Genomic DNA, 16721 nt, shown 5'->3' on the forward strand with positions numbered 1-16721 from the left:
CCATTCCATTCAACAGGCTCATGGCACTACATAAATTTGATGAAATTTTGAAGACTAATACAAAACTTTTCAGCAGTTATATGAAACATTGAAAATAAGAAAAACCTTGGGTAAAGAGAAAAATTTTGATAGCTAATTGGTAATTACGTTACATTATGAAACAAAAAGGAACTTAAATATTCAGTAATAAGTCACTCCTTTGCTGGTCATTGTCTGTTTAAAAGTGGTTGTGTACCTTGAACTTCGCAGTAGCCTCTGAGGAGAGTTCCGTGATTAACTGATGTTTACTTTATGCAAATAGAGTGTTCAGGACATTTCATTAGGACCTAAATTTTACTGGGCCTTATTTTTTCTTATAAGGATGGTACTGAATGTACAATAAAAAACTAGTTACCTTTAAATCATATCACTGAGCATATGTTAGCAGAAAAGTTTAATTTATGTAGCAGAAGGGAAAATGTGAACAATGAAATTATTTTCCAATCCATGCTGTCTCTTTTTATTAGCAACTCTAATTATTGCTTCATACATCTGGATAGATGGCATGCTACTTTTTATGCCTCCAACTGTGATGATATATTACTATTATTAGTTATTAACTATTTTTTTAAGGAAACGATGTTAATAAGGGGCTTTTATTAACATGGCTCAGAAATACAATCACATGTATATTAACTTGCCTTTTAAATTTTGTAAAATCTCAGGTTTCATGTTTTAATTAACAAAAACATTTGGTCAAAACATTCAAGGAGATCTTTGGCTTTATGTCTCTCATACTTATGCATTTACATTGGAACATGGTAGGGATATTTCTTAATGGACAGAGCATGAGTGGATAATACATATCGAAATCCCTACTTAACAGTCAGATGATGATTTCTATTGATGTTCTGCACCTTTTTCACAGTGATGATGCCTTCCTGTGTGTCCTTCTCAGTTCTGATGTCAAACATATCAGTCCCATCACCATCAATAATTCGGTATTCTACTTCAGCATTTTTCCCAGTATCAGCATCAGTTGCTTTTACACTTCCAATGGATGTGCCAACTGGGGAGGATTCAAGAACTCGAAGATGGATGGTGTCTGTAAAGATTACAGAAAAGAAGAGAGAGAGACAGAGATTTCTCAATAGAGTATTCCAAGGTAAAATGTGTATGAGAGAATATTATAAATCTTAAACTCTACATTAGATGTTGACTAATAAGTTGAATACACACAATATGGATAATATAAAGTCTAGGAACAGAAAAAGTGGGAATCTGGGGGATTTGGTCTTTGCCTATTATAAATAGTGAGACCCAATCTCTAATTGTATCAGAAGTTCTGTTTTTAAAAATGAGCATGTTGTCTTTTTTTGCATTTGCACAAGTAACTAGATATCAGCTTTGAGTGCACATATGTACCTGTGTGTGTTTATACAATCACAACAAATCACAGAATATACTGTGAATATTTATATTTTGCAGTGAACGTATTTTTAAATTGTTTTTCTTTTCTTGTTTTTAGTTATTTACTGCTCAGTTTATTTCAGCTGCAGGGCAGAACATTACAAAATTCCATGAAATCAGCTGTAGTGGGGAAGAATCCCACTTCTATTTGTGACAGGAGACACAAAGGATACTCTGTGGGAGAAATACAAAGATGCCCTTCACAGTGTCAGTGTAAAAACACTAAATTCTGACCAATTCCCTTACATTTCAGAGCAAAACAAGAATTTATCTAAGCCCCTGGTACACCTATTCATGCTTCAGCATGAACAACCTCTCCTGCTAATGAGATTTATATTTTAGTACCTGATCATAAACTACACGCTACTGACAGATTAATCGACCTGAGGGACACTTCTGGTTAGAGCACCTTCTTGCTCATAAGCCTTAAGTAATTCTCCTTAATATATATAATAAAGTCCAGACCTCTTAGCTAGTCATGCTCTTGCCTGACTATATCTTTCCTAATGTGTCTTTCTGTTAGTCACTTCCAGGAAAGATCTGCACCAAACTGGACTTTTCAAAGCCTTCTTGTCAAAAATTAATTTCTTATATCTCTATATTTCACATACTATTTCCCTCACATAAAATTCTTCCCCCCCCACGACCCTCAAATAATCATAACATAATTTATCAAATCTGAGAAAATGGGTCTATTATGTGCTGAGTGTTTAGGGGGCTATGGCCATCAAAATTCCTATGTTGAACCCCTAACTCCCATTCACTACCTCAAAATATGACTGTACTAGAAGATAACGTCTTTAGAGAGGTAATTAAGGTTAAATGAGAACATTAGGGTGAGCCCTAATCTAACATGACTAGTGTCCTAATTTGGACACAGACAGGCACAGAGGAAAGCCCATGTGAAGACAGGGAGAAGATGGCCATCTACAAGCCAATGAGAGGCCTCAGAAGAAACCACCTTGATCTTGGGCTTCCAGCTTCCAGAACTGTGAGAAAAGGAATATCTATTGTTTAAACCATACAGTATGTGGTACTTTGTTATGGCAGCCCTAACAAACTAATACAGGCATCTATATCTGCTCAGTTTGAAAAGTCCTTTTCTAGGAGACATCATTAAGACTCAGTTTCTACCACACCCTGGTTAGTCACTTAATGCATACTCTTAAATTCTTTTTGTACATTTTTTCTCTCCATTAATCTCTGGTAACACATTGTTGAATGCAACTCTCAATTCATTCCTTAGCTACTGTCTTGTTGGCTCTCTTTGCCTTTGCTATTTCTTCTGCTAGAAACAGCTGTTCCTAGATATTCAGATGGCTCATTCACTTTCTTCCTTCAGGTGACTGCTCAACTCTGACCCCTCAGAAGCTTTCACCAATAACCTTACTGAAAACAACTTTATTGAGAAGACCACTCCCAATCACTCTTCATATCCCTTGCCACTGATGGCATTATATTATTTACTTGTTTATTTGTATGTACCATAAGGATGTTGTATTGATACAAGACAGGGACGACCTTGTATTTTTTCACCTTTATATTCCCATTGTATTTCTTTGAATGTAGCAGCCTCTACATACTTATTCTTATGTTGGATAACTGAGAAGCTTCCTAACTCGTCTACCAGGTGCTATTCTTGGCCAAATCCACTCAAATCTCAGCTATTCTCAGTACACATTGCATCCATATTATCCCTTTGAAAACAGTAATTTAATCAATAATTATTCAGAACTTCAAAACCATTTGATAGATCTCTTTGTACTTAAAATAAAACATACATAGGCTGGCCCGCCACAGATTGGCTCCTTTTTCTTGTCATTCCCTCCCTTAATTAATAGTCTCCATAACACTCCTTTAGGTTTAGTTCTCCTTTAGGTTTTTAAAATATGCTTTTCTTCTTCAATTTAATACACTTTTCTCCCTCATGGAAGATTTTCTACACAATGCGTTGCCTGGCAACCTCTAGCTCTTCCTTTTGATATACATTTATTTTCACTATGCTTCTACCACAGAACACCATCAACTCTAGCCTACTTACTTCAACAACTTTCTTTTAAATATTAAATGTTAGAGAAGTAGCATCTCAATGAATTGATTTACTACACTGGAGCCGAAGTAGCCTTTCTAAAAGACAGAAATGATTTAACTTCTCTACTGAAAGCACTTTTTATTGATGTTAGGATAAATTCTTAATTTCTTCATTTGGTTTATAATGTCTTATAAAATCCGGGTTTTAAAAAAAATCTTCAGTACCATGCTTATCTAGTCTCAAACCTAGAGTATATGTGGAATACAGCCAAAAATAATTTTTTTCAATAAATGATCAGTCATCCAGACTAGAAACATAAATACATGGAATATTTAACAAAATAAATCAAGTAATATGGATGTTTTGACTGACATTTATATATATAAAACCTGCATGCACCATATAGAGAATATAGATTCTTTTCAAGCAGGCATGAAACATTGAACCCAATTTGATCAAGTATTAAGTTATTAGACAAGTTTGAATACATTTTAATAAATCAGTATCTACTAAATTCTCTGACCAGTATACAATTAAGATAGAGGTTAAAACAAAAAAGATAATCCCCCAAATACTCATATTCTTGAAAATTTAGAAGAATGAAGAATAACTTCTATGCAACTGATGGTTCAAATAAAATACAAATTGGGAGACAAAAAAATTGAAAAAGAAATTAAAAGAAACTCAAATATGTGGTGAAGAGAAAATGATTTTACTTAAAGAAGGTAACTTACAACTTTATGTGCAAAGTCTTCTGGAGAAAAGAAAAATGAGGACTGTTTTCCAACTCATTATGTGAGATCAGTACTGTATGCCCCTGATACCAAAACCAGACAAGAAAAGTCCAGTGGTTATATAGTGTGGGTTAAAACTCAAGCTGCACCATACCTGACTGTATAATATTTAGCAAGTTCATTTTTAATTTTTAATTCATAATCTCCTATATAGTATAAAGTTTAGTATGTGAAAAACACTATTCTAATCACTTTACTATTAACTAAATTCCAGACTTTGTTTTAACTTCACCAGCTATTCCATTAAAGTCTTTTCAGAGATCTTACTTTGTATTTAGTTGTCATGCCTATTTATTTTCCTCCAATCTGTGAGAGTTCTTCAGTATTTCCTTGCTTCCTATGACCTCGACACCTTTAAAGAATACTGGCCAGTTATTTTATAAAAAATCTTTAAAATTAGGTCTGTCTCATATTTTCTCATGATTAGATCGAGGTCATCCATTTCTTTATTTTTTTGTCAAGGATATCATAAGAGTGATCTGTTTTTAGTGTAGCATTGGATGCAAATATGTCTTATGAATGATGATATTAACCTTGATCTCTTGGCTAAGAAGGTGCTTCTGCCAGTCTTTTTCATTTGTTAAGTAAATATTTTTTCTTTATAATTAGTATATATCTTGGGAAATATACTTCAAGATTATGCAAATATCCTATTTTTCCTCAAAAGTCTGCTCATTAATTTTATAATCAATCAATGATCTTCCTTGCAATAATTAATGGTGCAATTATTCTAATGCACCATTAATGGTGATCTTCTATTTTCTTTCTAATGGTGCTTCTAATAGTGATCTTCTATTTTCTTCATTATTTCCACATATATTATTTGGAATTCTTCTGTAAGGAAAAGCTGCCCTTTCTCCCTTACTTATTTATTTATATCAGTAAGGACATTTATTTTATTCTATGTGTTATAATCTAATAATATGGCTATTTATTACTTTGTGCAAGTTCTTACAGACTTGGTCATTGGGTGATCGATCTTCTAGGTTGGCTCTAGTGTCTTTTCAACATGCTTCCATCATTCATTTACTTTTTTTGGGGGGGGGGAAGTACTTCCTTAATTCCCAGCATCACAAAATGTTATGGGTTCATCTTATATTTTCCCTGCCCAAGCCCTGAAATCAACCATGTCTCCAAGTGAGTCCTGACTTCTTTTAGTGAAGAAAGAACCATAATTTTTTAAATATAGTGTAGTATTCAAAATTTTAGTAAATGGAGCAACTCTTCTTTCATAACATGCAAATATGTCAAAAAAGGCAAAAGGGGGGGCTTCCCTGGTGGCACAGTGGTTGAGAATCTGCCTGCCAATGCAGGGGACATGGGTTCGAGCCCTGGTCTGGGAAGATCCCACATGCCGCGGAGCAACTAGGCCCATGAGCCACAATTACTGAGCCTGCGCGTCTGGAGCCTGTGCTCCGCAACAAGAGAGGCCACGATAATGAGAGGCATGCGCACCACGATGAAGAGTGGCCCCCACTTACCACAACTAGAGAAAGCCCTCACACAGAAACGAAGACCCAACACAGCCATAAATAAATAAATAAATAAATAAATATTTTTTTAAAAAAGGCAAAAGGAAGCTATTTGTATTTGAAATGTAAGTCTAATTATGTTTTTGATATAAAAATTTAAATAACAGTAAGTTATTGCCTGTTAACATATTAATTGATCTTTGTTTTAGAAATAAAATATCTGTACACTTCAAAAGGAATTTAGAGTGTTATGATTTAAAATATTAGTATTTAAGGCTTTTCATCATGAGAACACCCTGTAGTACAATAGAATAAAAATACTTAAATAGAAACACTGTAATATTAGAACTGAATACACAAATTTTTATTTATAAATTCATACTTGTAAAGTAGTTGCACATTTTTGTTTTAAACATAGTCACTGAAAAAGGCCTAGAATTCCATTCCACTAGAAAAAAACAAAACCCTAATGGCCAAACACTGGTCACTAATACAGTGCTTTTCTATAATATAAACAAATTCTTCTTGGAGATTTACTGTCTGAGGAATAGAAAGGAAAGTGAGATTAGAATTCCTTGAGATAGAAATTAAATGAGGTATCAGACATTACTGGGATCATAGAAAAGTACAAAGAACCCAATCAACTTGCTTCTACTGTACAGCATTTTGAAAATTTGATCCTTGATAAGTAAATAATTATTTAATTGATTAAAACGCATAAAATCAGATTAGGCTTCTGGAAATGTAAGTTAGTTAATTCAGTTGAATTTTTTAGCTCAAAAACAATACGTGGATCACAGAGATAGAGATACACATTTGAAGGTGTTAAAAAAGTATAAGCTCCAAATTGAATGGAAAATGAGAACCTAGAGAAGTAAGTAGAAAACTGAAGCCCACTTTTGGTCTGAAGATATTTGCCATTTTCAAAAATTGATCCTTATTTTTATGGCCTCTTGTAGCAAGAAGAATAAATATCAAACTCCAAGTTATCTGCAGGGTAGTTACACAACAGCAAATAGTCTCCACAATAAGTGTTTTGCGTTCAGTGGAAGGGTGATCTAGACACAAGCCACCCTTTATGACATTTTGCATTCATTGTGTTGGAAGATCCTGAAGAGCTAAATTTTTACAGATATAAGCAACTTTAGCCACTAGGGGAGAAAGATGATACTGTGGCCTCCACAACACAAGGGGTGAAGGCTCACAAGGCAGGCTACAATTATTTGGCTAAAAAGTTCGTTCAGGTTTTTCCCTAAGATCTTACAGAAAAACCCGAACGAAATTTTTGGCCAATCCAATACTTCATGGAGAATCTATGTGGACAAGAAAACCACTGAGATTATGCTACTGGGAGGACCCTTCCTTGCTACCTCTCCTCATACCTTTCTCCCTCACGTGCCTTTTCCAAAAGCGAGAGACATTAATAGCCCTGGAAAGATGTATTACATAGCTCAATGAAAATACAGTTGTAAATACTTGGCTCATAAAGCCACAAAGGAAGAAAAATGATGGAGTCAGGTGCCATAAGATATAGGACAACATGCCAAATGCCTGTTGGAGTATACACACACACGCGTGCGCACACACACACACACACATATACATACATACAGATGTATGCATATAAGCTAGTAGAAAATTTAGTCAAGGATGTAAATGGAAAAGAGTTTACAGTAGAATAAACAAGAAAGACAAATAAACATAGAGAAATATACTGGATCTTAATCAAGCAATGCAAATTAAATTAAGGACATGATGTGATATCATTTTACACCTACTAAACTAACAAAAATAAAGTCTGACAAAACCAAATGTAAAAAGTATGTGGTCTAAGAGGAACTATTATGCAGAGCTGATTGGTGTTAAATTTGACACAATGATTTTGGGAAACTTTCATTTCCTGGGTTACTATAACAAAGTACCAAAATCTAGGTGGCTTTAAACAGTAGAAATTTATTGTCTTACAGTTTTGAAGGCTAGAAGTCTGAAATCTAGGTATCTGGCAGGGCCATTCTCTCCTCGACAGCTCTGGAGAAGATCCTTCTTTCCCTTTTCTAGGTTCTAGTGTTTGCCAGCAATCCTTAGCATTCCTTGACTTGTAGATGCATCATTCCAGTTATATGGCCATCTTTTCCCTGTATGTTCACATTGTATTCCCTTAGTGCGTGTCTCTCTGTGTATCCAAATTGCCCCCTTTTTTAAGGATATAAGTCATATTGGAAAAGGGTCCCAACCCTAATGATCTCCTTTTAACTTGATCACCTATAAAACCCTATTTCCACATAAGGTCACATTCTGAAATACTGTGGATTAGGACTTAAAAGTATATTTTTAGGGGACTCAATTCAACCCATAACAGGATTATATGTTGTGATGTTAAATATTAGCATAAATAAAATCCAGCAATGTGCATGAGGAAAATAGCTGCAGAAATGCCATTGTTTGTAAAGTTATGTAAAGTTAAACATGGAATTATTGTTCATAAAGTTAAAAAAAAAAAAAGAGGAAGGGAACCAAATGTCAAACAGCATGAGAATAAGTAAATAAATTGTTACATTATCAGACATCCCAATGTAATACAAAATTGAAAACCATAAGCTATAGTTACATCAGAAAAAATGTGGATGAGTCTTAGTTGCATCATATTAAGTGGAAAAGGGCAAATTTCAGAAAATTATATATGGTGTGATACTATTTTTATAAACCATAAACAAGAACTCAACAATATTTTGCTTAGAAAAACATAAATACTATGTATATATATTTATATATGTGAATAATCTCTCTCGAACATGTACATATATGAGCACAAAATTCAAGGATCATGCATGTGAATGCAAACTATTTTTAAAGTCCTTGTAATGCATTAAAGTGGTACTACTTATATTCTGAAAAGGTAAAACAAACAAGCAAACCCATATACATCATAAATAATTGTCAAATTAAGCATTGCTTAAAAGTGTTGTTAGTGTTCCTGGTACTTGATGGAAGTAAACATCTTCTATTTAAAATTCAACTTCAGGAGGAACCCTCTAAGATGGTGGTGTGGGAAGACACAGAGTTAGCATCTCCTCCCAACTAGGGCACCTGCCAGCTGCTGGTGGGGGACCCTGAAGCCCAAGGAGACAGGAGGAACCACCAAATGAACTGGTAAGACGTGGGGGACTGAGGCGGGAGGAGAAGTGGAGGTCAGACAGGATCAACGCCCCTGAGACCAGGGACATCAGGAGAGGCAGGTGGGAGGGGCCCTCTGGGAGGAGCAGGAGAGGAGCAGAGGGCATTTGCCCTGCCCACTCGAGCCCAGGAAGCCTGCTGGGCTCCCAGGTGAGGTCCCCTGCCCTCTGATAGCAGGGGTGGGGGGCACGCCTGGGCCCCTTCTGTTCCTTGAGCCTAAGCTCCATCTCCCACAGCCCCCAGGGCCTTTTCCAGCTTGTGGGTCCTAAGCATAGGCCCCGCCCACTGCCCAAACCTCACCCTTGCTTAGGCCCCATGCTCCACAGCCAAGGCCTCCCCCCCACTTTTTTTTTTTCTTTTCCCTCCTCCTCTTTTTTACTATTGTGGTACTGTTGTACCTTCCAGTTGTTGTTTCATCTATATTTTTACTTTTATATTCTTTCTAACATATCTTTTAGTTTCCTAGTCAAATTTTATTTTTTACATTGTTATTGTCCTCTTTTTTTTTTTTTTTGCCACCCACATTGCTTGAGGGATCTTGGTTCATAAGCCAGGGGTCGGGCCAAAGCTCCTGCAGTAGGAGCTCTGAGTCTGAACCACTGGACTAACAGAGAACCTCAGACCACAGGGAATATTCATCGGTGTGAGGTCTCACAGTGGTCCTCATCTCAGTACCACGACCCAGCTCTACCCAATAGACAACAAACTCCAGTGTTGGAAGTCTCAGACCAAACAACCAGTAAGACAGGAATACATCCCACTAGTAAAAAAAAAAAAAAAAATGACATGGCAAAAAAGTATGTCACAGATGAAGAAGCAAGGTAAAACCTACAAGACTACATAAATGAAGATGAAATAGGCAATCTACTTGAAAAAGAATTCAGAGTAATGATAGTAAAGATGATCCAGAATCTCGGAAATAGAATGGAGGCATGGATTGAGAAAATACAACAAATGTCTAACAAAGATCAAGAAGAAATAAACAGCAAATAGAGATGAAAACATAATAACTGAAATGAAAAATACACTAGAAGGAATCAATAACAGAATAACTAAGGCAGAAGAACGAATAAGTGAGCTGGAAGACAAAATGATGGAAATAACTGCCGAGGAGCAGAATAAAGAAAAAAGAATGAAAAGAATTGAAGATAATCTCAGAGACCTCTGGGACAACACTAAATGCACCAACACGTGAATTATGGGGGTCCCAGAAGAAGAAGAGAAAAAGAAAGGGTCTGAGAAAATATTTGAAGAGATCATAGTTGAAAACTTCCCTAATATGGGAAAGGAAATAGTCACCCAAGTCCAGTAAGCACAGGGAGTCCCAAACAGGATAAACCCTAGGAAAAACACACAAAGACACATATTAATCAAACTAACAAAAATTAATTACAAAAGAAAATATTAAAAGCAGCACCGGAAAAACAAAAAATAACATACAAAGGAATCCCCATAAGGTTATCAGCTGATTTTTCAGCAGAAGCTCTGCAGGCCAGAAGGGAGTGGCAGGATAAAGTGATGAAAGCGAAAAACCTACAACCAAGATTACTCTACCCAGCAAGGATATCATTCAGATTTGACAGAGAAATAAAAAGATTTTCAGACAAGCAAAAGCTAAGAGAATTCAGCACCATCAAACCGGCTTTACAACAAATGCTAAAGAAACTTCTCTAGGCAGGAAACACAAGAGAAGAAAAAGACCCCCAAAACCAACCCAAGGCAATTAAGAAAATGGTAATAGGAACATACATATCAATAATAACCATGAATGTAAATGGATTAAATGCCCCAACCAAAAGACGCAGACTGGCTGAATGGATACAGAAACAAGACCCAAATATATGCTGTCTACAAGAGACCCACTTCAGACCTAGAGACACATACAGACTGAAAGTGAACGTATGGAAAAAGATATTCCAGGTAAATGGAAATCAAAAGAAAGCTGGAGTAGCAATACTCATGTCAAATAAAATAGACGTTAAAATAAAGACTGTTACAAGAGATAAGGAGGGACACTACATAATGATCAAAGGATCAATCCAAGAAGAAGGTATAAAAATTATAAATGTTTATGCACCCAACATAGGAGCACCTCAATACATAAAGCAAGTGCTAACAACCATGAAAGGAGAAATCGACAGTAACACAATAATAGTAGAGGACTTTAACACCCCACTTACACCAATGGACAGATCATCCAAACAGAAAATAAATAAGGAAACACAAGCTTTAAATGATACAATAGACCAGATAGATTTAATTGATATTTATAGAGCATTCCACCCAAAAGTGGCAGAATACACTTTCTTCTCAAGTGCACATGGAACATTCTCCAGGATAGATCACATCTTGGGTCACAATCAAGCCTTGGAAAGTTTAAGAAAATTGAAATCGTATCAAGCATCTTTTCTGACCACAATGCTATGAGATTGGAAATGAATTACAGGAAAAAAACTGTAGAAAACCCCACAAATACATGGAAGCTAAACAGTGCACTACTAAATAACCAAGAGACCATTGAAGAAATCAAAGAAGAAATAAAAAAATACATAGAAACAATTGACAACGAAAACACAATAACCCAAAACTTATGGGGCTCAGGAAAAGCAGTTCTAAGAGGGTAGTTTGTAGCAATTCAATCTCACATCAAGAAACAAGAAAAATCTCAAATAAACAATCTAACCCTACTTTAAAGCAACTAGAGAAAGAGGAACAAAGAAATCCCAAAGTCAGTAGAAGGAAAGAAATCATAAATGTCAGAGCAGAAATAAATGAAATAGAAATGAAGAAAAAACAATAGCAAAGATCAATAAAATTAAAAGCTGGTTCTTTCAGAAGATAAACAAAATTGATAAACCCTTACTCAGACTCATCAAGAAAAAAAGGGAGAGAATGCAAATCAATAAAATTAGAAGTGAAAAAGGAGAAACCACAACTGACACCACAGAAATGCAAAGGATTATAAGAGACTACTACAAACAACTATATGCCAATAAAATGGACAATCATGAAGAAGTGGACAAATTCTTGGAAAGGTACAATTTTCCAAGACTGAACCAGGAAGAATTAGAAAATATAAACAGACCTATCACAAGTAATGAAATTGAAACTGTGATTAAAATCTTCCAACAAACAAAAGTCTAGGACCAGATGGCTTCACAGGTGAATTCTATCAAATATTTAGAGAAGATCTAACACTAATCCTTCTCAAACTCTTCCAAAAAATTGCAGAGGGAGAAGCACCCCCAAATTCATTCTACGAAGCCACCATCACCCTGATCCCAAAACCAGAAAAAGAATAACAAAAAAGAAAATTTCGACCAATATCACTGATGAACATAGATGCAAAAATCCTCAACAAAATACTAGCAAACAGAATCCAATAACACATTAAAAGGATCATACACCATGATCAAGTGGGATTTATCCCAGGGATGCAAGGATTCTTCAATATATGCAAATCAATCAATGTGCTACACCACATTAACAAATTAAGGAATAAAAACCATATGATCATCTCAATAGATGCAGAAAAAGCTTTTGACAAAATTGAACACAAATTTATGATAAAAACTCTCCAGAATATGGGCCTAGAGGGAACCTGCCTCAACAGAATAAAGGCCATATATTTCAAACCCACAGCAAGCATCATACTCAATGGTGAAAAACTGAAAGCATTTCTACTAAGATCAGGAAGAAGACAAGGATGTCCACTCTTGCCACTCTTATTCAACATAGTTTTTGAAGTCCTAGCCACAGCAATCAGAGAAGAAAAAGAAATAAAAGGAATACAAATTGGAAAAGAAGAAGTAAAACTGTCACTCTTTGCAGATGACATGATACTATACATAGAAAATCCTAAAGATGCCACCAGAAAACTACTAGAACTAATCAATGAATTTGGTAAGGTTGCAGGATACAAAATTAATGCACAGAAATCTCTGGCATTCCTGTACACCAACAATGAAAAATCAGAAAAAGAAATTAAGGAAACACTCCCATTTACCACTGCAACAAAAAGAATAAAATACCGAGGAATAAACCTGCCTAAGGAGGTGAAAGACTTGTACTCAGAAAACTATAAAACACTGATGAAAGAAATCAAAGATGACATAGCAGATGGAGAAATATACCATGTTCTTGGATTGGAAGGATCAATATTGCAAAAATGACTATGCTACCCAAAGAAATCTACAGATTCAGTGCAATCCCTATCAAACTACCAATGGCATTCTTCACAGAATTAGAACAAAAAATTTTACAATTCGTATGGAAACACAAAAGACCCCAAATAGCCAAAGCAATATTGAGAAAGAAAAATGGAGTTGGAGGAATCAGTCTCCCTGACTTCGAACTATACAGTATTCAAGACAGTATGGTATTGGCACAAAAACAGAAATATAGATCAATGGTACAGGATAGAATGCCCAGAGATAAACCCATGCACACATGGTCACCTAATTTATGACAAAGGAGTCAAGAACATACAATGGAGAAAAGACAGCCTTTTCAATAAGTGGTGCTGGGAAAACTGGACAGCTACATGTAAAAGAATTAAATTAGAACACTCCCTAACACCATACACAAAAATAAACTCAAAATGGATTAAAGACCTAAATGTAAGACCAGACACTATAGAACTCTTTGAGGAAAACATAGCAAAAACACTCTTTGACATAAACCACAGCAAGATCTTTTCTGACCCACCTCCTAGAGTAAGGAAAATAAAAACAAAAATAAACAAATGGGACTTAATTAAATTTAAAAGCTTTTGCACAGCAAAGGAAACCATAAACAAGACAAAAAGATAACCCTCAGAATGGGAGAAAATATTTGCAAATGAAATAACGGACAAAGGATTAATCTCCAAAATATACAAACAGCTCATGGAGCTCAATATCAAAAAAACAAACAACCCAATTAAAAAATGGGTGGAAGACCTAAATAGACATTTCACCAAAGAAGACATACAGATGGCCAAGAGGCACATGAAAAGATGCTCAATGTCACTAATTTTTAGAGAAATGCAAATCAAATCTACAATGAGGTATCACCTCGTGCCAGTCTGAATGGCCATTATCGAAATATCTAGAAAGAATAAATGCTGGAAAGTGTGTGGTGAAAAGGGAACCCTCCTGCACTGTTGGTGGGAATGTAAATTGATACAACCACTATGGAAAATAGCATGGATGTTCCTTAAAAAACAAAAATAAAACTACCATATGACACAGCAATCCCACTACTGGGCATATACCCTGAGAAAACCATAATTCAAAAAGAGACATGTACCACAGTGTTCACTGCAGCACTATTTACAATAGCCAGGACATGGAACCAACCTAAATGTCCATCAACAGATGAATGGATAAAGAAGATGTGGCATATATACAATAGAATATTACTCAGCCATAAAAAGATACAAAATGCAGTTATTTGTAGTGAGGTGGATGGACATAGAGCCTATCATACAGAGTGAAGTAAGTCAGAAAGAGAAAAACAAATACCGTATACTAACGCATATATATGGAATCTAAAAAAAAAAAAAAAAGTACTGATGAACCTAGTTGCAGGGCAGGAATAAAAATGTAGACGTAGAGAATGGACTTGAGGACATGGTGCGGGAGGGGGAACCTGGGGCAAGGTGAGAGTAGCATCGACATATATACACTATTGAATGTAAAATAGCTAGTGGGAAGCAGCAGCAGAGCACAGGGAGGTCAGCTCGGTGCTTTGCAATGACCTACAGGGGTGGGATAGGGAGGATGGGAGGGAGGCTCAAGAGGGAGGGGATATGGGGACATGTGTATGCATATGGCTGATTCACTTTGTTGTGCAACAGAAACTAACACAGTATTGTGAAGCAATTATACTCCAATAAAGATTTATTAAAAAATATAAAGTAAAATTCAACTTCAAGTCTCACAAATTTCAATGATTATTAATTAAAAAACATATATATACATAATAACAACAAAAGGAAACATAAGTGAGTGTCAGCAGGAAAACAAAAACAAAACACTGAAAAGCAAAAATAAAATAAAATTCAAAAGCACAAAACAAAACAAATTAAACACTTCAGCTGAATCATATCAACAAAACAACTAATATGGAGTCATCACATGAAGAATATTTTAAAAATATATTCATTATGTTTTAAGGAGTAAAAGTTACAATATTTTTACTAGACAATGAAAAGTGGCTGGCTATATTGTTATGAAGCCAAATACAAAACATAGATATTACCAATATAATAGTTGAAGTCAAAACAGTTAAAAAATAATGGATGGGTTAAACAGAAAATTAAAGTCACCAAAGGACAGAATTGGTGAGCTAGAGGACAACAGAAGGAAGTACACACAATTAAAAATTAATATATAATTGTGTGGTTGGAAAAAATAAAAGGCACGGATCAAAATGTCAATGGACCTTTCAAGGTAACCTCTGATCCTAGAAACATATTGAGCAATGTCATCAAAATTTGATAACAAAGTTATTCTGAACCTTGAATATTCACTATAGGCACCATATTAATCAAGTATGATAGCCCAATAAAGATAATTTTAGACTCAGCAAATTTCTCTGCCTTTGGGCTTTTTAAAAGAAACTAATGAATGTATTCCAGGAAAATAATGGGCTAAATCAAGATACAGGAATACAGGAGATCTACAGAGCTACATATCCAAGTTACAAAAAGTGAAAAAGAAATGTCTGGGATGGCAGATTTTCTTGAGCTATAGAGATTAGCCAGCCCATACTGGAAGGGGAATACTGAGGAATCTAGCTTCGCAACTCTGAATGTTGCTAAAATGAAGCTAAGTGCTATAGGGTTTTTCACTAACAAATTTTGAACAGCTGTACCCACTGCACATCTAAAGCACAAACCTGTAACATCTTGGAAAATACAACTTTGCTAAAGAGGATCTTTAATAGTCAGTAGTTGAAATCATTACATGGGAAATAAAATGTCTGACTTTTTTCCTCTAAGACTTTTGAAAGCCAGTGTATGCTTTTGTATACATTTTTGGACTAAAGATCAAACTTTTACAGGTAATAGTATAGTACTTTGAAAAGTGTATTTTAAAAATTATAGAGCTTTTTTTTAAAGACAGTTAAAAGGTTCTTAAATATATTTAGTGCTTCAGTGAGAATGCTGTTGGGACAGAAAGACAGAGAGGAAGGCTGAGAATGGTGGATATAAAAGAGATTTCATAACAATTAAATTTGCTAAGAAAACCATAGTTCAAAAAGAGTCATGTACCAAAATGTTCATTGCAGCTCTATTTACAATAGCCAGGACATGGAAGCAACCTAAATGTCCATCATCGGATGAATGGATAAAGAAGATGTGGCACATATATACAATGGAATATTACTCAGCCATAAAAAGAAATGAAATGGAGGTATTTGTAATGAGGTGGATGGAGTTAGAGTCTGTCATACAGAGTGAAGTAAGTCACAAAGAGAAAAACAAATACAGTATGCTAACACATATATATGGAATCTAAGGGAAAAAAAAAAGGCCATGAAGAACCTAGTGGCAAGACGGGAATAAAGATACAGACCTACTAGAGAATGGACTTGAGGATATGGGGAGGGGGAGGGGGGAGATGTGACAGGGTGAGAGAGTGTCATGGACATATATACACTACCAAATGTAAAATAGATAGCTAGTGGGAAGCAGCCGCATAGCACAGGGAGATCAGCTCGGTGCTTTGTGACCACCTAAAGGGGTGGGATGGGGAGGGTGGGAGGGAGGGAGATGCAAGAGGGAAGAGATATGGGAACATATGTATATGTATA

The 16721-nt window shown here is 35.4% G+C and overlaps 1 protein-coding gene across 2 annotated transcripts in view; it reads right to left on the reverse strand.

Annotated features, from left to right (window-relative positions):
• CDH10 (cadherin 10) overlaps positions 1-16721 on the reverse strand; it is a 119250-nt gene that overhangs the window by 23287 nt on the left and 79242 nt on the right. For both annotated transcript variants that reach the window (XM_059919229.1, XM_059919228.1), the window contains exon 5: positions 897-1084. In XM_059919229.1, coding sequence (XP_059775212.1) covers positions 897-1084 — 188 coding nt within the window. The remainder of the gene's footprint in view (positions 1-896; positions 1085-16721) is intronic.

The sequence above is a fragment of the Balaenoptera ricei genome, chromosome 3 (genome assembly GCF_028023285.1).
Source record: "Balaenoptera ricei isolate mBalRic1 chromosome 3, mBalRic1.hap2, whole genome shotgun sequence".
Lineage (NCBI taxonomy): Eukaryota > Metazoa > Chordata > Mammalia > Artiodactyla > Balaenopteridae > Balaenoptera > Balaenoptera ricei.